Source organism: Mytilus trossulus, chromosome 3 (genome assembly GCF_036588685.1).
Source record: "Mytilus trossulus isolate FHL-02 chromosome 3, PNRI_Mtr1.1.1.hap1, whole genome shotgun sequence".
Taxonomy (NCBI): Eukaryota; Metazoa; Mollusca; class Bivalvia; order Mytilida; family Mytilidae; genus Mytilus; species Mytilus trossulus.
This window is the reverse complement of record NC_086375.1, coordinates 23,564,303-23,588,734: the sequence shown is the minus strand read 5'-3', so window position 1 is coordinate 23,588,734 and position 24,432 is coordinate 23,564,303. Positions and strand designations below refer to the sequence as shown.

Sequence of the window (24,432 nt, the reverse complement as noted above, 5' to 3'; positions counted from 1 at the left end):
AAAAATTGTTGAGTGTTTTTAAGTAAGTATGAAAGCACACGCATTTAAATAAAAAAAAAAATATTAGTGTATCAAATTTATAATCAAACACAGACATTTAACTGTTGGGATAAGAAGTTCTATTTGAATCAATAATATACGGAAGTGTCCCAGATATTAGACATTTTACTTCCCTGTTCAAATTTCTTTCCGCCAAAATGTTCATGGTAAGAATCGATTCAAATAGTTCAATAGCACAGTTATTTAATTAACTAAAATAAAAATTTCATTAAACTCTGGCAATAGTATATCAGTACATAAAGCAAGAAATCCTTGAATGTTTAAAACAGAAAGTAAAATCATAATAAATGTCCAACACAAGAAAGGGAAAATTTACTTTATCATGTTTATATGATATATTATTCTGACACAGTCCCTAAATTTCAAGGAGATAGTACACTCTTTTTATACCCCACCTACGATAGTAGAGGGGCATTATGTTTTCTGGTCTGTGCGTCCGTTCGTTCGTTCGTCCGTTTGTCCGTCTGCCCCGCTTCAGGTTAATGTTTTGGTCAAGGTAGTTTTTGATGAAGTTGAAGTCCAATCGACTTCAATCTTAGTACACATGTTCCCTTTGATATGATATTTCTAATTGTAATGCCAAATTAGAGTTTTTACCCCAATTTCACGGTCCACTGAACATGGAAAATGATAGTGTGAGTGGGGCATTCGTGTACTGAGGACACATTCTTGTTTTGTATATATTTTAATTTCTCTTGTCACTCCGAGAATGAACTTAAGGTTCGAAATTAAGAGTCTTATAATTTTTCTCAACTTGATCATTCGGTGCAACTTATAAATACCTTGGTGGACTATAAAGTTGATGTTTGACTGATTATTTTTTGTTGTTCATGGTCTCTCTGCTTTTAATTTGCAAAAATAAATAAAATATCATTTAAGTTAACTATTAATTTCAGATATGACCTATTTGTAGATCTAGTTAAGCTATTTGAAGTTTTCTTAGGCAAGCATACCTTTTGGTTCCCAAAACAAAACTAAAAAGGAACAAGAATGTGTTTATAGTACATAGAGGACCAACTCCCATTACCATTCTCTATGCTTAGTGGACCGTGAAATTGAGGTCAAAACTCTAAAATGGCATTTAAATTGTGAAGATCATATCATAATGACCATATGTGCTTAGTTTCAAGTTGATTGGATTTCAATTTCATAAAAAACTACAATGTGCTAAGTTTCAAGTTGATTGGATTTCAATTTCATAAAAAACTAAAAAACTACCCTGACCAAAAAAAACCCAAAAAAACACTTTAACACCCACTAGCACGTTCATTTGCTATGTTTAGCGGACTGTGAAACTGGGATAAAAACTCTAATTTAACATAAGCATACAAAAGGTTATAGCATATGCGTGTGCACTAAGTTTCAAATTAATTGAACTTAAACTGCATCAAAAACTAGAATGAAATTCAAAACAGTGTGGCTGTGGCTATTGATTGACAGATTAGATTCATCCATTGACTGAGACAATTTACGTGAACCTTTGTCTGTAACGACCACTGTTCAAGACGTACCTACATTAGACATTTAAACTGTGGGGTCACCAAAGGCTTCTAAACGCCTTTAATTATAAAATAATTCGAAAAATTAATCAGGAATAATCTTTAAGTTTTGATTTAATATAATTGATATCAATCAAAACATCGTGTTATTTCTGATTATTTTTTTGAATTACTTTATTTAGGTAATGAGAACCTTTGGTGACCCCATAGTTTATGAGTCTATTAAAAGTGCAAAGTGAGCAGTGGTCGTTACATACAAACGTTAACCTAAATTGTCCTAGTCAATGGATGAATTTAATGTGTCAATAAATGGCCACAGCCACACTGTTTTGAATTTCATTCTAACTTGACCTAAACCTTAAATATGTAGTGGGACAGACAGACAGTCAGACAAAAGAACGACTGAACAAACAAACGGACGCACAGACCGACAAAAATAATGCCCCCTAGATGGGGATGGGTCATAAAAATCCATCTTAAAGGACAATAACTCATATTAGAAGTTGACATACCTCTTCAATCAAATAGATTTTGTCTTTCTGCCAATCTAAAGTTCTCACTAATTCTTACAGAGAGCGGATTAACAATTTCTTCTATTTGATCTATTTGTAGATATGTAAAACTTTGCAGTTTAGAAATCTATCTTTTCATTATAGTTTTCAAGATAGTACGTAAAAACAAAACAAAAATGATAAAAGTCGTCATTTAAGTTCCTTCAAGGAGTCAACTGATAATTTTGGAAAGCTGCACTTTTGAAGATCTTGTCTTGCTGATCCCTGTTTTTCTTTTCTTTTTCTTTTTACAGTTTCCTAATACATATAGCTTTAGCATATGTTTTGTCATGAGATATTGGGACTTGTAGAATCTATTCATAATACTGATTACTTACTACAGTAATATTTTTCGGCAAATTATTTGTTATATTACTCATTCATATTTATAGAGAGCTTTCCCCCATATATTTCAGATGTAGAGAGAAAAAGTAATGGCCTCATCAGTCAAACAACTTTGTACAATTTGCAATGACAATGGAATCTCCAATTCAGCAGTCACTTGGTGCACAGAATGTGAGGTTTTATTTTGTGGAGACTGTGAAAAACCTCACAGCAAGTCACATCTGTCTAAGAACCATAAAACCATGTCAGCTGATGATTACCAAAAGTTACCTACATTCATGCAGAAAATAAGTAGCCAGTGCCGAGACCACAAGAAGAAGTTTGAACTTTACTGTTCTTTCCATGCCTGTCCATGCTGTGTCCAGTGTGTCACTGATAAACACAATATGTGTCAAGAAATGAAACCTTTGTCAGATATCCTTCAGCAAGTCAAATCATCTGCCTCAGTGCAACTTTTTGAAAAAGATTTAAAGATTGTGAAGGAAAACATAGATACAGCCATAAAGTATCTGCAAACCAGGATCACTACCTCCAATACTCAGAACACAAAAGCCATCGAGAAAATACGGTATATGAGGAAATCGATTGATGATAACTTAGACAAATTAGAGCAAGACTTACTTAATGATTTAGAGTCTAAATACTCCAAGCTTAAATCAAACATGGCCAATCTCGTGCAACAAATGGAACAGCGAGCCAGTCAGATAAACCAAATACAGAGCCAGTTTTCTGAAACGACACGATATACTACAGAGCTACAAAGGTTTATTGCTCTAAGAGAGATCGAGAAAATTACATCACAAACCACAAAATATATAGAAGATTTAGAAAGTGGAGACCATTTCATTGAAAAAAATTTAGAGGTCAACCTTTCATCTGCTCTTCAATCATTTTTACAAGATGTCAATTTATTTGGAATTATCAATATCAATACCACCACTTCAACTCTAAAAATAAAGGCTGGAAGAAAAGATCAAGCACAGCACTTGATTCCAAAAGGTCCTGGAGTGGAACAAATAAAACCATCCTTGTTGACAAGACTGACAATTTCAAAAGATATAAAGTCTTTATATATATCTGCCTGTCTTATATTACCTGATGGGAATTTTATAGTACTTGATAACAACAGTAACCAACTACTGTTGTTCAGTAATGATGGCATTTTTATCAGAAAAGTAGTAACATTCACAGAGTTTCCATGTGATGGTTGCCTTGTCATGAATAATACAGTGGCTGTCTCATTAGGACCAGCAAACCAGACAGTCCTGGTGGATGTAAATAGAAGTAAAATTATTCAATCAATTAAACTTTCTCATGCATGTCTTGGAGTAGCAAGTGATGGTAAAATATTAGTCATTAGTAGTGGCGGACAGTGTACTACAGTGAATCTGAGTGACATGTCTCATACAATCTTAGAAGGAATGGAAGGACTTCTTCGTGTTGCATTATTCCAAGGAAATATCTATGGTACCAATTTCAGAGAAAATGCAGTCTGCTGCTACAAAGCCACTGGTGAACCTCTATGGACATTTCAGCATCAATACATTGACAAACCAAAAGGACTTACATTAGACAAGTATGGGTTTGTTTATATAGCATCTTATGGAAACAACAGTATCGTGGTAGTATCACCCGATGGTAAGAACTGTAAGACAATACTATCAGATGCTGATGGAATCAAACAATCTTATGCTATAGACATCAACAGAGAAACTGGAGTGATGATAGTGTCAAGTCATATAAGTGGTGAGAAAAATGAGAAATCATATCAGACATGTTTTGTTTATAAAGTTTGAAATGCTCTTTTATTTTATTATTTTGAATAGAATTGTACCTAGACATAGTGTCTAATCATTTCAAGGACATTTCATTTTCCTCATGAAGGCATATGAATCCTTAATTATTAAAATACATATTTATTCACTTTTTCATATATATTTAATAAAGACATTTTTATCCTATATTTCCGAACACATAACATATCATTCAAAAAAGGAAAACAGTAATAGTATGCATCAGAAGGACTTTCAGTTGTTACCTTTATGCAAATCAAATAATTTAAATGTCTAAGACTATGTTCCTTTTAAGCTAAACTAGTTGTGGTGTAAGTAAACTCGATACTGAAACTAAACTTTACTATGCTAACCTTTCTGTCAAGACAGTGCACACTCTGAAATGTCTCGCCTAATTCACTTCTGATTGAATTTATGTTGAAAGAGAAAGAAGTAGAAGTGGTATGCCAACAAGACAACTCTCCATCCAAGTCACAATGTATGAAAAGTAAACAATTATAGGCCAAAGTGAAATAGTCAAAGTTCAGCCTCGACACAAATCATTGGCTAACACTGAACAGCAAGCTATAAAGGGCCTCATAATGACTAGTGTAAAACAATTTAAACAGAAAAACCAAAACTAATCCATACACACAAAAAAACAAGAAAGGATAAACACTAGTGAACCACAACAAACAACAACCCCTGAACAACAGGTACAAACAAATGCAGTGAACGTCTTTATTGTGAAGTTTTTAATACATTAACTTAACATTATCAAGGTCAGATCCGACCACAAAATCAACATTGACCAATGAGCCATGAAATTAAGGCCAAAGTAATATAAAAACAGTCAGGCGGACATGGGTCATTGTTGAAGGCCGTACGGTGACCTAAAGTTTTGTTGTCTTGTCTCTTGTATGCAGTTGTCTCCGGCATTGGCAATCATACCACATCTTCTTTTTTATATGTACAACATTGTTTGTTCCATACACTAAATATAATAATTGACCTATTGTTTATAATATCTGAGAACTAGATCAAACCATAATAAAAAGTGCATGATAGGTTCTTTTTTTCAAAGAATAGACAAGATAGATATGGGATCGGTACAATCCTGAAATCCCGGGTCTATTTTTGACAAATCTTTATTTCCCGGGCTAATTTGACATTATGCTTTTTTGGCAAAATATGTTAATTTAAAATGATTGTGTACTGTTAACAGCAACCAGTCTGTTGTGCATATTCTCTGATTATGTCTGCAAATGTATAATATAGTAATTTCCAACAGATTATATACATATCATAAACCCTAAAATAAAATTGAGAAAGGAAATGGTGAATATGTCAAAGCGACAACCACCCGACCGTAGAGCAGACAACAGCCACATGCCATACGTTGGCTAGTTTGAGCTCAATAGAAGGACAGACATTTTTGGTCAGTTAGTTAGAGTATAATATAGTTTTATTAAACTTCACGTTAAAATTCCACATATTGCTTGGCTTATACAGTGCCAGGACAAGAAGGAAGTCTTGGCTATCAGATGGGGAGTGACAACAGTTGGTAATTTATCAGGAGTGTTATCGATCTATGAGTTTGACTGATCCTTTGGTATCTATCGCCCCCCCTTTTTTAAGCAGAAACCAACTAGAATCTATTGATGACTCTTCTATGTCTGTTACACAAATTCCTGATTAACAACTTTATCTTTTCTTTTTTAAAAACTCGAAGTCCAAATGAAAAATGCAGTATTTATTGTGTAATTTGAGGTCAATGTTTGCCCACCTGCTCCAACAAATAGAAGTATTGTTGTTATAGTTTTGTATATACAGTTATCAGTGTGTTTCATAATGATTCGTAATTGATATTTTTTATCATTTTATTTGAAAGATTATATCATGTAAAATATTGTACAAGTTATAAGTGAAATTTAGCCTGATTTTGTACAAATTATGATGTGTACAGGAAGATTTTGTACAGATAACAATTTGTACTAAGTCAAAATACAAATTATAATTTGTACAAAATGATAACTTGTACACAACATATGCATTAACTTTATTTCAATATTCTTAACCTGTTGCTTATAATAGTATATAAGAAACAAACAATGAACATTGACCAATAAACCACCAAAATGAGGTCAAGGTGAGACGATACCTTGCAATCATTCCATACACCAAATATAGAAGACCTATAGCATACAGTTTAAGAAAAACAGACCAAAACATAAAATCTTACCTTAAACAATTGAACAATGAAAATGAGGTCAAGGTCAGATAACACCTTCCAGTTGGAAATGTGCACCTTACAACCTTTTCATACACCAAACATACTAAATCATAATAAGAGAGAAAATAACATTACAAAAAATCTCTTTTCTAGTAGCCACTGAACAATGAAAAAAAGGTCAAGGACAATGAACATGTGACAGAAGGAAACTTTGTAAAATAAGGCATCGAAATACAAAGTATGAAGCATCCATTTCTTCCACATTCTAAGGTATAAAGCTTTTAAGAAGGTAGTTAACACCGCCAAGACACTGCAGAATCAATATCACTATGTTGAGTATCTGCGACAAAGTAGCAGGCTCAACAATAACCTGAAATAGTACATACTTAATAATTTCTAACATTCTAGATGCAATCATATGGCACAGACGGTGAACATTTAGACTGCTGGCTTTGAAAGTTTACACTTTTAATTTTAGTACCATGACTTAACCTGTACAAGTTACTTAGGAGCTTTGATGTAAAGTGCCATCCACATCTTTATGTTGAAAGGGAATTACTTTTTCTACCTTTTTATCTAGTGGCCATGCACTTTGGAAAAAATTGATACAGAATGAGTTTAGCTATGTTATATACACAGCTACTTTTGCATAGGTACTATTTATGTACTAAAAATCTGTAGAACTGGAAATCTACTTTTAATATTCAGTACTATTTTGTTACATTAAAATTATTGTAATATTTAGGTACCTGTATTTTACAGTACTTAATTTGTACTTGAAATTTAGATACTACATTTGTTTGGTTACTACCATTACATTTTCAACATTTTGAAAGTTTTTCTATTTCGAATCTCTTAAAATTATGATTTTCAAGCATGGAATATTGTATAGTTTCTGTACCAAAATATTTAGTTCAAATCAGGTACTGTAAAATACAAGTACCTAAATATTACAATAATTTTAAAGTAATGAGATAGTACTAAATTTTAAAAGTAGATTTCTAGTACTACATATTTTAGTACAAAAATAGTACCTATGCAAAAGTAGCTGTGTATGTTATAGTTATATAGACATCGTTGTTTCTATTATTAGTTTTTACAACTATAGATACATTGACCTACACCCAATATCTTTTCAATTTTTTATAATAAAATTTTCTTCAACAAAAATAAAACTAAAACATTAATTGCTTATTTTTTTATAAACATTTTTTTAAATATAACATAGTCGACATACATTTTGTACATGTGTTTAAAACAGCATGATATTTTTAAACAAAAATTCCTAATGATATTGAAATATATCCAAAATAAAAATATATGTGACAGTAAATGAGTTGATACCTTTTTCTTTATTAGTTAAACTTATACAACTTTTAATTTCTAACTTTTTTCAAAGAATTTTGAATTCAATACTTATAATGAACATTTTTAATTAGTCATGATCACATATTTTTAGGTTAAAAAATAAGAAAACAATAATGTGTTCATAGTACATGGATGCCCCACTTGCAATATTACTTAATATATTTAGAGGCCCATGATTTTTTTTATAAAAAATATCATACCTTAAGGAGCATATGTATTCAAGTTTCAAGTTGATTGAACTTCAACTTCATCAAAAACTACCTTGACTGGACAAACTGATGAATGAACCAACAGACCGAAAAACATAATGCCTCAACATTGGGCAAAAAAAAAACATAAAAAAAAACAGATTACAGATTACATTATCTCTCACATTTCTAAATCTCAAAGACATATATTGGCAATACAGTCCCGAGTTAAAGATTAACAATCTGTAGTATGTTTGTCAATTCAAGGGAAAAATTTGAAAAAAATTTAATTAAACTGAATGAATCAATGTAGTTGCAAATCTACCTGATTTTGCATTATTTTTTGAAAAGTTGAGAAAGCAAGATCATTGTCAGTATCCCCAGTTTTCAATAAAAAAAAAATCAGAGTAATTTGTTTGAGTAGTGTCCTTTAAGTACAATTCTTTCCACTTATAATTAAATTCCTTGAAAATAAACATCTTTGAAAAAAAAAACAGGGTCCTTCTAACTTGATAAACAAAAGCACTCACACTGACACATTATCAACAAACAACTTTTTAAATATAAATGATACAAATGCACACTTTCACTTTCACATATTAAATAATTATCATCTTGTATGCAAAGACACACAAACAATATCTCTTCCTCTAAATAAGTACATGATAATGAAATGTATATTTTTCTCCTCTTTTCAACAATGTAAAATCATGTCTTGAAATTATAAATACAATTCAATGGTGACAAAAAATCCTATATAAAAATTACGAACATAAATTAAAGCTGGATGTTATTTGAATTCTTCTCTTTTTCATTCTTTAAGGTAAAAATGTTTCTAATTTTAATAGTAATAAACATTTCAAATTCCCCATCTGTTTTCTTTCTTTACACAAACGGGAGGTAATCATTTTAGCAAAAGTCTGAAAAAGTCGTTTATTTAAGGAATAACTATAATATTTTTTTCTGTCTATGAAGAAATAACATAAAAATTTTGGTGCACACTGAATAATGCGTGTAGCGGGTTATTTAACAGTGTGCACCACACTCTTTATGCTATTTCGAATAGACAGAAAAAATATTACAGTCATATCTTATGATATAATTCTAATTTCCATTTTAAACCGTAGAAAACCATGAAAAATCGTTGATGACATCATGGTCACACGTCTAAAATATGTCCATGGGCTGATATCAAAATAACATCAGCAAATCAGACAACGTGTTACATCCAAAATTAAATTATTCTGAATTATCCTTATCATTTAAATGAAACAAATGCTTTGGAAGATTTGTTTGACTTGATGTCCAAATCATTGAGTGTCCTTAAAGTTTGTCATGAAAAAGGTCCCTGACCTTAATAAACTAAGATACTATCCAGATCACAAAATGATTTTTAACCATATTAAACTATTAATACATATATGTGGTACACATGTTTGTCATTTCTTTTTGCTTTCAAGCTCAGAAAATGTAAAAGATCAAAATACAAATTGTAATCATTATTACACAATGTAATTTTCACCACACATTGTAGTTATAACTACACATTGTAATTATAACTACACCTGGTAATCATCACCATACAGGTAATTATCATCTATCATTGTAATTATCACTAAACATTGTCATTATCACCAATATCATACTGATGTTTGTCTGTAGTTCTTTGTCTCTATTATTTTTTTTCCACACATTGCACAAATACCTGAAAAAAACATATTTATTAAATCACTCAATCAGTGAATTTTGGAATATCCATGGACTACAATCTTTAAAAAAAAAAAAAAAATCAGTAGCCCCCTTTTTTTTTTAGAAAAGTTGATTCAAATATATTGAATCTTCCCTATTTTAGTTAAAAGGGCAAACTTATTCTTTTTTTATTTTTCTACAATAGAAAACCAACATGGGTTCTGAGGGACAGTCCCTCATTTAAGGATTATGTACCCTTGTGTTGATTCAATGATATTAAACATATGGACATTTTATAGAAAATCCACAACCTTTATCCTTGTACTCTCATATTTGGCAATTTGATGACTGATAGATAGAGGATTATTGCATGCAGTGCTAGAATTGATTTCCTTAAAACAAGTTTATTAATGTAGTTATTGGTTAAAACAAATAAAAATATGGAACAAATCAAGTACACCTTTTAAGGTGCACTCCACTTCAGTAACTCAGCACAAGGTATTTAGGAATTTACAGGTTGATTAGAATTTTTTGTAAAAAATAAACACTAGCACATCAAAGTAAAGCAAGTGAGTAATCTATGTTTCAAATTTTATAACACAAATCTCTGTACTAAAGGCTGTGGATTTTCTATAAAATGAAATGAAACAGTAAATAATAATGTTTTGCATCAAGTTTCCCCTTGGTGTATGTACAAAATGGCCTATCTCTATTATTCGTTATATCTGTAGTTTTGATACGATTGAAGTTTGAAAAATTCATACAAAAATGGCAACAGAAGGGGCCAGGTGAGCTAAAAACATGTGTACATACTTAGAAGTTGATGTGATCACAACTTAATTATGAACTACCTTAACCAAAAACAGATGGGGGGTACACAACAGAAGACAGACCAGAAAACATAATACTCCCTTATACAAGGTGACACAGACAGGCCAATATACTAGACTAGGCAATGGATAAAAATAATTTCTACTTGGATACAATTATTCATTAATGACTAAGTTTTACAAAATAATGCAGAAACTTACCTTTTTTGTAGGCACATCCTGAAAATAAAAGATCATAAAAAATTAAAATGATTCAATGAAAAAATGTAAAGCAATCATTTAAAAGATAATTAAGCACCTGCACTGAATACATATATACAATAAACAAGTTTGTGTCCATAGTACATGGATGCCCCATCCGCATTATTATTTCCTATGTTCTGTAGACTGTGAAAATGGGATAAAATCTCTAATTTGGCATTAAAATTAGAAAGATCATATCATAGGGAACATGTGTACTAAGTTTCAAGTTCATTAAAAACTACGTTCATCAAAATTTTTGACCTGGAGCAGGACAGACAAAAGGACCAGACCAGAAAACATAATGCCCCTCCAATATTGTAGGTAGGGCATAAAAAAAATCCTTATAAAATTCCAATCAGATGTTGCGCATTAATAAAATTTGTTTATATACTAGTATTCTATCATACAAGTTTTGGTTAACTAAATCCTATTCTATAAAAGTTTGACTTGTGGAATTATCTTAATTGATAATATATATCAAACAAGGAAATGGAAATTTCATGAACTAAACCCTTGTTGCAGTTATTTGTGTCAGTCTAAACACAACTTATTATTCATCTGTTAGATATTTAATGTCTTTCTGTTTCCAATATTTTTAGTGGTGATTTATTCTATTTCAGTTTATACCAGTTGTGTTACAATTCACCAAAAAAGTGAAGTATTGATTTTTTAAGCTACAATTGTTTAGGTGGAATCACTTAATTCTAAGCTATTTTAAAGGACATATAAATTTGGCTGATTCACTTCTATTAAGATATTGATTACTATGCCTTCAATGTAGATTCTTTCTTGATACATGTAAGTTATCTATTTCTCTGAACAAGGTTCCATTACTTATAAAACACTGAAGAGTGAAATGTTGACTCACCTTGGCAATAATGAGATCCTTTCTGATGAACTGATGATCTACATATTTTACACTTAGCAAATCCTTCATATGGAGCAAATCTAAAAAAACAACAAAAAAACTCGGAACTTCATACTTTATATATCAAACAAGAATAGGTCTGTCTGAACAATATTTGTTATATAGATTTGAAACAACTTATCTTTTAACCAAATTATGCAACTTTTCTGTTACAAGTCGTGAGATCTGTTGCTTTTATTACTACGCATTAGAAATACACCTTTGTGAATACGAATGAAAAGTTAACGTCGTGTGGACAGTAAAGCGAATTTGACAGGCAATGTTATTCAAATTAGAATTGACTTTAGGACGTAAAACGTTTTGAATGTGAATTAAACTAATTCCAATTAGTTAATGCGAATCCAATTCAAATTACGTGTGAACTCAGCATAATATAAATTTTCAACAATGAATTGGTTTGGAGCATTATCAGTTTAATCCCTTTATGATTGGATTCTTTTACAATTTGGTAAAATGTGCAAATAATAACTCATATACCTTTTACTTTGGACAACTAAACACCATTGTTACAACTCTGACATACATGTATAAGAACAAAAAACATTAGTGGTATATTGTTAGAATTAATATAACAAGTATTTTACCATGGAACATTAGTTATACCAGGAGAAAATATGAGAATATATTAAACAGATTAACAATAGTATAAGAATAAAACCAAAAAAAATAAACAGCTGACAATTTAACTATATATAAATATATATACATATCAATCATATACCTGTTTTTCTTTGCTGTTAGAGCTTTGTTTTCACCAATCTTTCTTCCTCCACCCTCTGAAAACATTGAATACAAATTTATAAGAAACAAACATCAGTTCTGTATTACAATTGAATTATATGTACATGTAATTAATACTTTGGTGAGAAAGACTTAAATTTATTTTCAGTTTGTCTTCTAAACTTTTCAATCAAACTGAAAAAGCTGATCTTGGCAGAAATTCACAATATATCAAATATTTTGAAGTCAGCAAATAAAGTAAATAAGTTTTTAGTTTACTTTGAATGATTTAATATATTATATGTACTAGCATGACTATTGATATAAAAGTTATTTCATAATTGAACATATTTTATTACTATGAAACTAACCAGTTATATTTCTGGCTCCTGTTTTCCATGGGTCTGGTGTTATTACTTTTCCAAGTTTCTTCTCACCTATAGTTAAAGACAAATGTTTGAAAACAATTAAATATATAAACTATCTGATTCAATATAAAAAGCATGAGAAATCTTCTTGTCACATCACTTTTTTCTTCCAAGTTGACGGCACAATATGTTATGACATAACTTAATTTATCATAAAAGTTCATTAATTTAGTATGTTCTTTATCTTTTTAACACATTTTAGAAAAGGTCAGGTATTTTGTTTGTGTACAATTATGAATTTTGACAACAGGTCTGTTCAATTATTTAATCTCACAAATGTGTGTATTCACATAATTGAACTGTGGTACATAAGTTTTCATACTTCATCGATATCTCATGGAAATTAACAATTATATTATGTTTGAGAAGACAGATCACAGAGATTATTTCCTGTGATTTCTATCAATGTGTGTGTCATACCATTACAACTATTTACTTGTTTACGTGTGGATACGAAATCTTAAGAGATCAAACTGTTGAGATTCTGGATAAATAGAAAAATGCCCCAATGATAACTGTCGTTAATGGAAATTCATAACTTACATTTTTCGCAAACCATCTTCGTTTGTTTTTGTTTTCTTCGACTGTTAACTGTCACTTCATTCTTCGATATAGAGCAAGATGAGTTTAACATGAAACAATAAGTACCAGTTGCAATAAATAATACTAAAACCAAACCCGGTTACGCAGTTTACGGAATGTTTACCGTAAATATTATAATCAAATCAAATCAAATATTTTATTGTCATATAAACTTTACAGTTATATATATGAAAACAAAATTGTTTTCCCAAAATCACTTTTCATTACTAGGGCCTTTTTTTAAAAATGTGGGTTTTCTTGTACAATCAATATTTCTAAAAAAGTGTAAATATTTTTATCCAATTTTTAGATACACATTTTAGTTTTTGGTGGTTTTTATAGAAATATATATCAAGCAAACGGTAAATATAATTAAAAAAAAATTAGCGACCGAAACTTAATCCGTTATGTAGTTGACATTTGTCCCATACTTGTTTCTATTTTTTTTTTAAATATGTTTGTAGTAGCATTTAAGATTGCATATTTTTATTTCAGGTTGTATTGTTGTTAAACTATTCAATTTCATTTATTAAAGTTGAAAATTGAATATTTTTTTGTATAGTTATTTCACAACTGAAATATCCACATTTTTTGAAAATGACCCACTAAGCATTTGATCATCTTTCACACAATGAACTTCCGACAATAGGGATGACTGAGGCATCCGAGAGACAGAAACCCATAAAAAATACTTTTTTAGCCACACAAATAGGTTCATTCAACTAGTACAATTACGTTGCTAGACAGGAGTATTGTTTAACATGTTTAACTGAAACGACAGCATTCAATCATGACTATAAAATTCCAAATGAACCAAATGCTACAAATTAACCAAATTAACCAGATCCTGAGTTAGGAACACGTCAAAAGGCACACATAGTTTTGTGAGTACATGAAGCATTTTTAGTTGGAACTTTCAATTTGTTGTTTCTCTTTAAGGGGAAAGGACGCAGTACGGACATACAAAAAAACGGACAGTAAAGTGATAGGAACAAAACAAGAAAAACACACAGAGACAAGATAGACCAAACTTTGAAAAAAAATAGCCAGCAACAAAAATTGCTAACAAAAACATTAAATGTTATGTTGAAAAATAATATGCAAGTTTCGGTTGGTAGAAAATGAACATCAAATTGTGTTTTTTGGGGCGTTTTTCGTCTCTTATTTTTTTCAAGTTTGTTATCGTGACAATTCACTCAATTATACATTTCTATTTGACCACCAGCTTTTACGGGATAAATTGTGAAATAATTGCTATATATAGCATAACTCGCCGTCAAAGTCTTGTCGCCGATACGGTATCTATACTAGATGATGTACAGTATAATACCCTAATCAACTGTGAGACTAATAAATACAATTAAATTGGGAGATACTTTCAAATAAAGAATTGATACTGAGTTTGATGCCAGTAAAAGTCAGCAAGACCTTAATTGCAGCAGAAGTGATCCTTGAGTTAAAGTATTTGATTTTAATGCTTATTATAACGGCAAAATGAAACAATGCATATTTTCGGCACTATTCCTGAACATTCTATCAGGGACATTCTATACTAGTATATTTACAATAGAAAGTCCCTGATTCTATACATTCAGATCTATAGACCCTTTCAGTTACAAGATTTAACATGAATGTATTTCTGGAATTAAAAATGCTACGTATATAGTTTTCCAATATCCAGATGCAGTTATAAATTTTATCAAAATCAGGCTGACTGAATCCGAAATATCGCACAGTTTTGTAAAGAACTATCATATATGATATAAGAACTTTGAATACTTTTTTTGTTTCAGTTTTTATACCTGATAATCTGACATGATGTGCGAGAACAGAAACGGAATTCTTATTATACAAACAGGAGGTAAGTAAACAGCTATTTTAAGTGTAGCTCCGTTGCTTTGAGTTTGGAATAGCAACCGACTTGTATTATACGTAATCTACGTTTTTACTAGAGTTTTTGTCTTCCGTATTATTTCCCCTTTCCTGTCTCTTATTTTTAACGGGGTTCTGCACAAGACATGCCTGTTCAGACGTGCTGCATGAACTCAGCTGTTCTCTTTTTGTACCCTTTGATCCGAAAGCATTTACTGAACGAGCGTATGTGATTTGTCACTGGTTAGAGATAATTAAGCAGTTATTTGTCAACAAATGGGTCAGGAGTGGCTATTTTTTTTTATTAAAAACATTTTTTTTATTAGTACAACCAAGTTACCTCAATATGGCCAAGTTTACAATACTGAATACGAAGAACTGGACCGGAGTGGTCTCCTTGGATATCGCACCACAAGTTCTCATGTAAGAATGGAAAAGGGAATGTGTCAAAGGTTCTACTACCCGACCAAAGAGTATAGAAAATAGCACAATGATTGTATAAACACAAGCCTGGACTATTTATTAGCCATTGCAAATAGAGAAATGAACGTGTGTAGCAAGCTTTCTCGTTCCTCGTTTTTTTATATAGATTATATAGATTGGTTTCCCGTTTGAATGGTTTTACACTAGTAGTTTTGGGGCCCTTTAAAGCTTGTTGTTCGGTGTGAGCCAATGCTCCGTGTTGAAGGCCGTACACTGACCTATAATGTTTTACGTTTTTTAAATTGTTATTTGGATGGCGAGTTGTCTCAGTGGCACACACACCACATCTTCCTATATCTATTTAGTTATTTGTTTTATAATTTCAATGGCCAGTGGCTTTTTATGACAATGTTCCATAAGATATTACAAACAAGCCGGTGTTTCCTCAGTATTCTTTATACACACTAAATTATAGATATCATAAGTTGTAATTGATCCCAATCTGTTTCAGGTACCATTGATAAAAGGTATCCTAGAACACATTTAGGATATGCCTTTGAAATAGAAGAACCAGCAGCTCAGAAAATCATTTCCAGAGCAAAAGTTCCATATTCTGTGCAATTTATAACAGCTTGCAGGAAAGACAGTCAAGATATAAACCAAGAGGAAAGGTAAATGGATTATGTACGTTGTGATTTTGGGTCAATTATTGAACACAATTCGTCAGTATTGTTTTGTTTTATTGTTCTGTATTGTTGAAAATTCATTTATTGTTTTCCTAATGTCATGTTTCAAATACTTCAAGCATGTATAGATAAGAGTTGGTTTGCTTAATGTATTGTTTTCTAGATGGCAATTAGCAAATACTGCTGTGGGGTAGATTTATTTATTGTGTCCTATTTTTTAGCTCACCTGGCCCGAAGGGCCAAGTGAGCTTTTCTCATCACTTGGCGTCCGTCGTCCGTCGTCGTCGTCGTCCGTCGTCGTTAACTTTTACAAAAATCTTCTCCTCTGAAACTACTGGGCCAAATTAAACCAAACTTGGCCACAATCATCATTGGGGTATCTAGTTTAAAAAATGTGTGGCGTGACCCGCCAAACAAACCAAGATGGCCGCCATGGCTAAAAATAGAACATAGGGGTAAAATGCAGTTTTTGGCTGATCACTCAAAAACCAAAGCATTTAGAGCAAATCTGACAGGTTTAAACTTGTTTATCAGGTCAAGATCTATCTGCCCTGAAATTTTCAGATGAATCGGACAACCCGTTGTTGGGTTGCTGCCACTGAATTGGTAATTTTAGGGAAATTTTACTGTTTTTGGTTATTATCTTGAATACTATTATAGATAGAGATAAACTGTAAACAGCAATAATGTTAAGCAAAGTAAGATCTACAAATAAGTCAACATGACCAAAATGGTCAGTTGACCCCTTTAGGAGTTATTGCCCTTTTAAGTCAATTTTTAACCATTTTTCGTGAATTTTATATATCTTTAACAAAAATCTTCTCCTCTGAAACTGCTGGGCCAAATTAAACCAAACTTGGCCACAATCATCATTGGGGTATTTAGTTTATAAAATGTGTGGCGTGACCCGCCAAACAAACCAAGATGGCCGCCATGGCTAAAAATAGAACATAAGGGTAAAACGCAGTTTTTTACTTATAATTCAAAAACCAAAGCATTCAGAGCAAATCTGACGTGAAGTAAAATTGGTTGTAAGGTCAAGATCTATCTGCCCTGAAATTTTCAGATGAATCGGACAACCCGTTGTTGGGTTGCTGTTCCTGAATTGGTAATTTTAAGGAAATTTTGCTGTTTTTGGTTATTATCTTGAATATTATTATAGATAGAGATAAACTGTAAACAGCAATTATGTTCAGCAAAGTTAGATTTACAAATAAGTCAACACGACTAAAATGGTCAGTTGACCCCTTTAGGAGTTATTGCCCTTTTAAGTCAATTTTTAACCATTTTTCATAAATTTTATATATCTTTTACAAAATTCTTCTTCTCTGAAACTGCTGGGCCAAATTAATCCAAACTTGGCTACAATCATCTTTGGGGTATCTTGTTTAAAAAATGTGTGGCGTGACCCCCCAGACCAACCAAGATGGCCGCCATGGCTAAAAATAGAACATAGAGGTTAAACACAGTTTTTGGCTTATAACTCAAAAACCAAAGCATTTAGAGCAAATCTGACACGGAAATTTTCAGATGAATCAGAGAACCCGTTGTTGGGTTGCTGTTCCTGAATTGGTAATTTTAAGGAAATTTTGCTGTTTTTGGTTATTATCTTGAATATTATTATAGATAGAGATAAACTGTAAACAGCAATAATGTTCAGCAAAGTAAGATTTACAAATAAGTCAACATGACCAAAATGGTCAATTGACCCCCTAAGGAGTTATTGTCCTTTATAGTCAATTTTAAACAATTTTCATAAAATTTGTAAATTTTTACTACCGGTAACATTTTCCACAGAAACGGCTGGGCCAAGTTCATTATAGATAGTGATAATTGTAAGCAGCAAGAATGTTCAGTAAAGTAAGATGTACAAACATATCACCATCACCAAAACACAATTTTGTCATGAATCCATCTGCTTCCTTTGTTTAATATTCACATAGACCAAGGTGAGCGACACAGGCTCTTTAGAGCCTCTAGTTTTACTTCCAGTCCAGTGGAAAATACTTCATGCATTACCATACTCAAGTAGTTGTAGGGTAGATATATACATTTATAGTCACCCTAATGTCTAGTTGCAAATACTTCATGCATATTTAAGTCAGTGGTGGTAGATTGGTTTATTGCTTCCCAAATGTCCAATGACAAATACTTCATGCATATTTGAATTGATGTGTATTATCCGTTTATTGTTTCCCTAATGTCCAGTGGCAAACTATTCATACATATTTGAATCGATGTGGGTAAATTGATTGATTATTTCCCTGATATCCAGTGACCAATACTTCATGCATATTATAATCAACAGGGGTAGATTGTTCATTGTTTCCCGAAAGTTTGGTGTCAGATACTTTATGTATACTTCAAGTTAGTGTGAGGTAATTGATTTATTGACCCCTTATTGTCAGGTGGCAAATAATTCATGCATTTTCAGGTAAATTGGTCAGTATTTTTTTAATGTTCATTGCCAAATTCTTCATGTTTATTTTCAGGTCAATGTAGGGTATATTGATTTATTGTTTCCTGAATGTCCAGTTGCAAATACTTTCTAAAGACCTAGGTCAATGTAGGGTATAGTGTTGCCTGAATGTCCAGTGGCAAATACTTCCTTATTATCAAGGTTAATGTATGATAGGTACATATGAAACAAGTGAAACTGCGAGCTACTGCTCACTGATGATACTCCCGCCGCAAGTGGATAATATTAATAGTGTAAAAATATGCAAGTGTTCCGTAAACAGGAAGTTGTCGAGTGATGAATCTGAAAACGCATCGCACGGTATTGCTGATTTATATAAATCCTGAAACCAAATTTCAGAAATCCTTGTATTGTAGTTCCTGAGAAAAATGTGATGAAAATTTTCAACTTGGCTATCATGTGTAAAATCATACAAGTGTTCCATAAACAGGAAGTTGTCGAGTGATGAATCTGAAAACGCATCACATGGTAAAGCTGACTTATATAAATCCTGAAACCAAATTTCAGAAATCCTTGTATTGTAGTACCTGAGAAAAATGTGACGAAAATTTTCAACTTGGCTATCATGTGTAAAATCATACAAGTGTTCGGTAAACAGGAAGTTGTCAAGTGTGATCAATCTGAAAATGCATCACACGGTATAGCTCACTTAGATAAACCCTGAAACCAAATTTCAGAAATCCTTGTATTGTAGTTCCTGAGAAAAATGCAACAAAAAATATTCATGGGACGGACTGACTGACGGACGGACGTACGGACTGACGGACGGACAGAGGTAAAACAGTATACCCCCCCCTTTTTTAAAGCCGGGGTATAAAATAAGTCATGCATATCATTTGCATATTAACTTTTATAACAATGTGTGAATTGTTTGCAAATTTGAAAGCCTTAAATATGTCTAAATTTAATCATTGTCACTATTTCAGGCAGAAAATACTGAATGCTTGTAAACAGTCAATACACAAGAAAATTTTGATCACCCATGGAACAGACACAATGATAGAAACAGGAGCATTCTTGGCAGAACATCAGCTAGATAAAACTGTGGTTCTGACTGGAGCTTTTCTACCCGAGGCCTTTAAAGACAGTGATGCTGATTTTAATGTGGGCTTTGCTATTGGAGCATTACAGGTTTTGGATAAACATGGAGTTTTTATAGTTATGAATGGCGAGATTAATGAATGGAATAAAATAACTAGAAATGAAGAAACCTTTCTTTTTACCAATAAATAATAGTCTTAATCAAGTCTTTGAGTTTCTTTGTTTTTATATCTAAAGTTTAAAATGTTTAGTTGCAAGAACAATGCAAAAAAAAAAGCAAAAGGGCTTGGACTTTATAACCATTAGAAATGTCCTCTCTACTTGCATTGGCTTGCTCTGCAATACATATGCAGGACCACCAGAATAACCAAACAGTAATGTTGAACACCATATGTTGACCTTTTGAACATGCTTTTTTGTGTGATTTTTAGCATGTCTCATAGAATGATTTTTTTAGCATGTCTCATAGAATGATTTTTTTAGCATGTCTCATAGAATGATTTAAGTCCAGCAACCATTATTACATGCATATTCAGGACAATAACAAATCAATGAAGGATGGAGATATCCTGCTATGTAAAAGCCTGACATGCTAAGAGGGATTTTAAATGAAAGCCAACAAGGAATATGCATCCCTACCCAGACTTTGCTTCAACTTATAAATCATGTTAGAGGTACTATTTTCAGTTGACACTATAAAATATCAACCATATTTCTGTCAGCATTTATAAAATAAAAAAAATAATGAAATATCAAACTTTGAAATTCAAACTGTTTTTTTTTATTAATAAAGGACTTATGGTTTTTTCATCCCTGCAATGCTGTAAAAACAAGTGTGGACACAACAATATATATCTTATTTGCATAGAATTTCTTTCTTGAAAATAAGTGACGAACTAAAAATGACTATTATCAGACTATCATGTATACCTAAAAGTCTTGACAGAAGACAAAACAATTCATACACTAACATCTTGCCTTTGGTAACAGAATGCAAAAATCTTAAGAAGACAGCAACCAAGGTTAAATCAGTGAAAATGTTTCAACAACAACCCAACCAAAGAGCAGAAAACTGTCAACAACCCAATGCTTACTCATTCACTTAATAAAAATCTACCAGTCAAATACAATGACTCATGTATTTGACTAAAGAACTTAAAACACATGACTATTTTTATATCAATTTATTTATTTTATTTTTTTCCTCATGAAAAAATTATATTTACCAGCATATATATATATATGAACAAATACTGATGATATGTTAAACCTTGTACAATGTATTTGGCATCTGTTAAATAAGCATATATTTTGTACACATCTATAAATAGCCTAATCACAACCTTTCTCTGTGTATAATATAAAGAAATTACTTTTGCCAAGCGGGTGCAAAAATAGGTAAAGATGCCACCTGGTTTTCTGCGACTATGACAGCAGATTTCAGATGACTAAGTCAACAAGACAATAAATTGAAAGAATACCCACTTTGTGCTACCACCTAACAATAGTTGGAATTCCTATATAATGTCAAAATACCTATACGTTTATAAATACATGAGTATTGCAATATTGTGGAATTTCAAAACAATTTGAAGGATTCGTCACTTTAGAATAAATATAGAAGATTTCAATAGTAATAAATCCAAAACTAAAGAAAATCTAAAGGTTAAATTAAAATTGATATAAATGCCACTCTAAACCTCAGAAATTATCCTTGTTTGGTCCCACTGTAGAAGCATTTAAGATCTGCTTTTATTTTTAAGATTCTTTGATAATAATTTTTTTTCAATCAAGATTCTGTTGGAATTTTTACACAAATAGCTTTCAAGAAAGGAGTATTTATTTGAACATCAGATCTTTTCACACTAAAAATAAACAAAGCTGGTCCCTTGTACAAAATACAATCGAAACTGAACTGGTCCCATAGTTTGCATATATATTTATAAAGTTTATAAAAAAAATCTATATATAAACATTAACTATCTAAACAAAATAGAAATATAAAAAATATACAGTAACAGTTAATATTGCATAAAACAACAATTTTATTACTTTGCTAGCTATAGCACTTGGTCCATAAGTTACACATACGTTTACACACACATATATATGCATATTTCAGAGCACTTCTATATATATACTATCATAATTCATACATACATTTACATGAACTAACTAGCGTTAAATGAAACCTTGTATACATGCATTGATATGCATTTATTGGGCACAAATTTGGAATTGATCCATATTAATAAGAAATATTCCAGAACATTATGATATCATCCTATACTCAAATTACAAATCTGGTTATTTTAAATTTTAATGGAGACATAGCTATGAAGATTTCTCAGACCATATCCTCAACAGAAATGAATATTTCTTTCTTGTTGAAAGATTACTGAATATTCATGACATCACCTTCTCAATAAATGGTGCAATATGATTGGCCAGTTCACAACTATGCATACAGTCATGGAATTCTGACAGTGAGACAAAACAAACAATAATAACAATTATAAATTGTGTCTTAATATAGTACAACAGCTATCACATTTGTTGTTGTCAACATTTTTGTGCATATTGGAAAGAAACTTCTTTATTTACAGACTCAAACTTGAATCATATATTTAACAATATAACTGTTTCATACATAAACAACTAACAGAATTTTTAACAAATTTTAGAAATTTGAAGAACAACTTGTAACTGTTTTGCCCTGAATTGTAATTGAGATCATATCATGTTTGTAGAATTTGAAAATTATTAACAATAATATTTTTTGTGACTTTTTGTGACACAAAAAATATTCTAAGTTTTAACCTATATAAAAATGGTTCTCATTTAAACAAAATTATGTTCATACATGAATGAATGAAATAAATGATATTTTACTGACCAGATGTAAGAAATCTTTTTATATGAAAGTTTACGAAAAATGTATGGAATGAAACACTTGTCTAAAAGCCCGAACTTTTACCCTTCAAAAATGAAATAAACACATTTTTTTATTTAAGTATATCTATAAATGAGAGGCTTTTTTATAAATCCTGGAAGTTATTTTTAACCATAAAAAGTTCAACCCTGTGAATGATGAAAACAACCACATACTATAAATATTTTGAAGAGTAATGTAACCGTAATGGTCAATCTGTATTTTAAGTCATTTACAAAAATAACCAAAGGGTTTTCTTAACCATTTAAACAGCCACTGTGAATTCTAAGCCATTTTAACATCTAACAAGTATTGTTAGCCATTTAATAGCCTTTGTGAATTTCAAGCCATTCAAATACCCATAATGCATCTGAAGCCACTACATTTTTTCTAAATGAATTTATGGAAGACAATTGTTGCTATAATGTTTTTCTATAATGTTGCATCAGGTCTTCTGTCTTTATGTTTTTTGTCCTTTTTATGTTCTTTGTGTTCCTTGTGTTCTTCCGTGTGATCTTTGTCTTTCTTCTTTTTCAGAAAGCCAAACATGCTTCTATGTTTCTTTTCCTTCTCGTTCAAATGATCATGATCATCTGTAGGATGAATGTTTGGTTCAGAAAATGGTCGTTCTGCCCGAGGTGAAGACTTCTGTCGAAACTAAAATTATATTGAAATCATTAAATTAAACCTTCTTATTTACCATATCCATGGTGCAAGAAATCAAATTTACATATGTTTACAAGCTATCATATTCACATTATAAGCTGTAAAAAAAAACGTAATCTTACAAAGAAATCATGGTTCAAACCAACAAATAAGAAAACCTAAAATAAGGTTTTTAAATTAATAAGATCCAGGTCAAGTTTTCCAAGACATATCAAATTAAAAATCAAAGAGATAGCTTGTTTTAATTTTTTTTCTACAACGCTACTTTTTTGAGGGGCCAATTATTTTCTAAGTTGTTACAGGATCTTTTAAAAGAATTGTAAGCTGATGAAATTTGATATGATATATTCGATACAATAAGTACAAAAAGCAGCATGCATTTCCACAGAAGGACAAATTGGTTAGGTTTCAAAATAAATAGGATTGTTATAAATGCATACAATATTTGAATCTTTTTGTAACCCTTTAATTTCTTAAAACATGGTTTAATGGTTTAATCTGAAATAAAATAGTCTTAAAATGGTTTAATGGTTTTATCTTAAATAAAATAGCTTTGGATTTAAGAGTATTTTTGGAATCCTTCACCTTTGTTTCACTTACCAAAAGTAGAAGTTTTGACCACTACAATAATATTTAATTATTTATAATTTCCCTTTATTTTAGAAATCCATGTCAAAATATCTGCTTTTTATTGATAAATCATTCTGTTTATTTTAATAAACTTTAATCTAATTTTAAACAGATCTTTTTCATTCTATGTGAATTAAACAAGAATGTGTCCCTAGTACATGATGCCCCATTCGCACTATCATTTTCTATGTTCAGTGGACCGTGGAAATGGGGAAAAAATCTCTGATTTGGCATTAAAATTTAAAAGATCATACCTTAGGGAACATG

The 24,432-nt window shown here is 31.1% G+C and overlaps 4 protein-coding genes across 4 annotated transcripts in view; 2 read left to right on the top strand and 2 right to left on the bottom strand.

Annotated features, from left to right (window-relative positions):
- The first annotated feature begins 166 nt into the window (after positions 1–166).
- Positions 167–4,258, top strand: LOC134710668 (uncharacterized). The gene is made up of 2 exons (XM_063571055.1): positions 167–206; positions 2,527–4,258. Exon 2 carries the CDS (start codon positions 2,545–2,547, stop codon positions 4,249–4,251), a length of 1,707 nt encoding a protein of 568 aa, XP_063427125.1. The 5' UTR covers positions 167–206; positions 2,527–2,544; the 3' UTR covers positions 4,252–4,258.
- Positions 4,259–7,801: 3,543 nt separating this feature from the next.
- Positions 7,802–13,520, bottom strand: LOC134710667 (cysteine-rich PDZ-binding protein-like). Its single transcript, XM_063571054.1, has 6 exons — positions 13,398–13,520; positions 12,798–12,863; positions 12,428–12,482; positions 11,647–11,726; positions 10,737–10,754; positions 7,802–9,721 (listed from the first exon to the last, which is right to left on the bottom strand). Exons 1-6 carry the CDS (start codon positions 13,486–13,488, stop codon positions 9,657–9,659), a joined length of 375 nt encoding a protein of 124 aa, XP_063427124.1. The 5' UTR covers positions 13,489–13,520; the 3' UTR covers positions 7,802–9,656.
- A 1,707-nt stretch (positions 13,521–15,227) lies between these two features.
- Positions 15,228–20,129, top strand: LOC134710552 (uncharacterized). The gene is made up of 3 exons (XM_063570922.1): positions 15,228–15,297; positions 16,243–16,402; positions 19,823–20,129. Exons 1-3 carry the CDS (start codon positions 15,252–15,254, stop codon positions 20,127–20,129), a joined length of 513 nt encoding a protein of 170 aa, XP_063426992.1. The 5' UTR covers positions 15,228–15,251.
- A 977-nt stretch (positions 20,130–21,106) lies between these two features.
- LOC134710664 (spectrin beta chain, non-erythrocytic 2-like) overlaps positions 21,107–24,432 on the bottom strand; it is an 86,254-nt gene continuing 82,928 nt past the window's right edge. Inside the window, exon 86 of the mRNA XM_063571050.1 lies at positions 21,107–23,526. Within this exon, the coding sequence (XP_063427120.1) occupies positions 23,302–23,526 (225 nt within the window). The 3' untranslated portion in view covers positions 21,107–23,301. The remainder of the gene's footprint in view (positions 23,527–24,432) is intronic.

Bases quoted from the DNA above. Each gene is read 5' to 3' on its own strand.
- LOC134710668 (XM_063571055.1), top strand. From the start codon at position 2,545: ATGGCCTCATCAGTCAAACAACTTTGTACAATTTGCAATGACAATGGA.
- LOC134710667 (XM_063571054.1), bottom strand. From the start codon at position 13,488: ATGTTAAACTCATCTTGCTCTATATCGAAGAATGAAGTGACAGTTAAC. The intron at 12,864-13,397 runs GTAAGTTATGAA...CTTTAACTATAG, and splicing joins GAAGATGGTTTGCGAAAAAT to GTGAGAAGAAACTTGGAAAA. The intron at 11,727-12,427 runs GTATATGATTGA...TTGTTTTTTTAG, and splicing joins CTAACAGCAAAGAAAAACAG to ATTTGCTCCATATGAAGGAT.
- LOC134710552 (XM_063570922.1), top strand. From the start codon at position 15,252: ATGATGTGCGAGAACAGAAACGGAATTCTTATTATACAAACAGGAG. The intron at 15,298-16,242 runs GTAAGTAAACAG...AATCTGTTTCAG, and splicing joins TCTTATTATACAAACAGGAG to GTACCATTGATAAAAGGTAT. The intron at 16,403-19,822 runs GTAAATGGATTA...TCACTATTTCAG, and splicing joins GATATAAACCAAGAGGAAAG to GCAGAAAATACTGAATGCTT.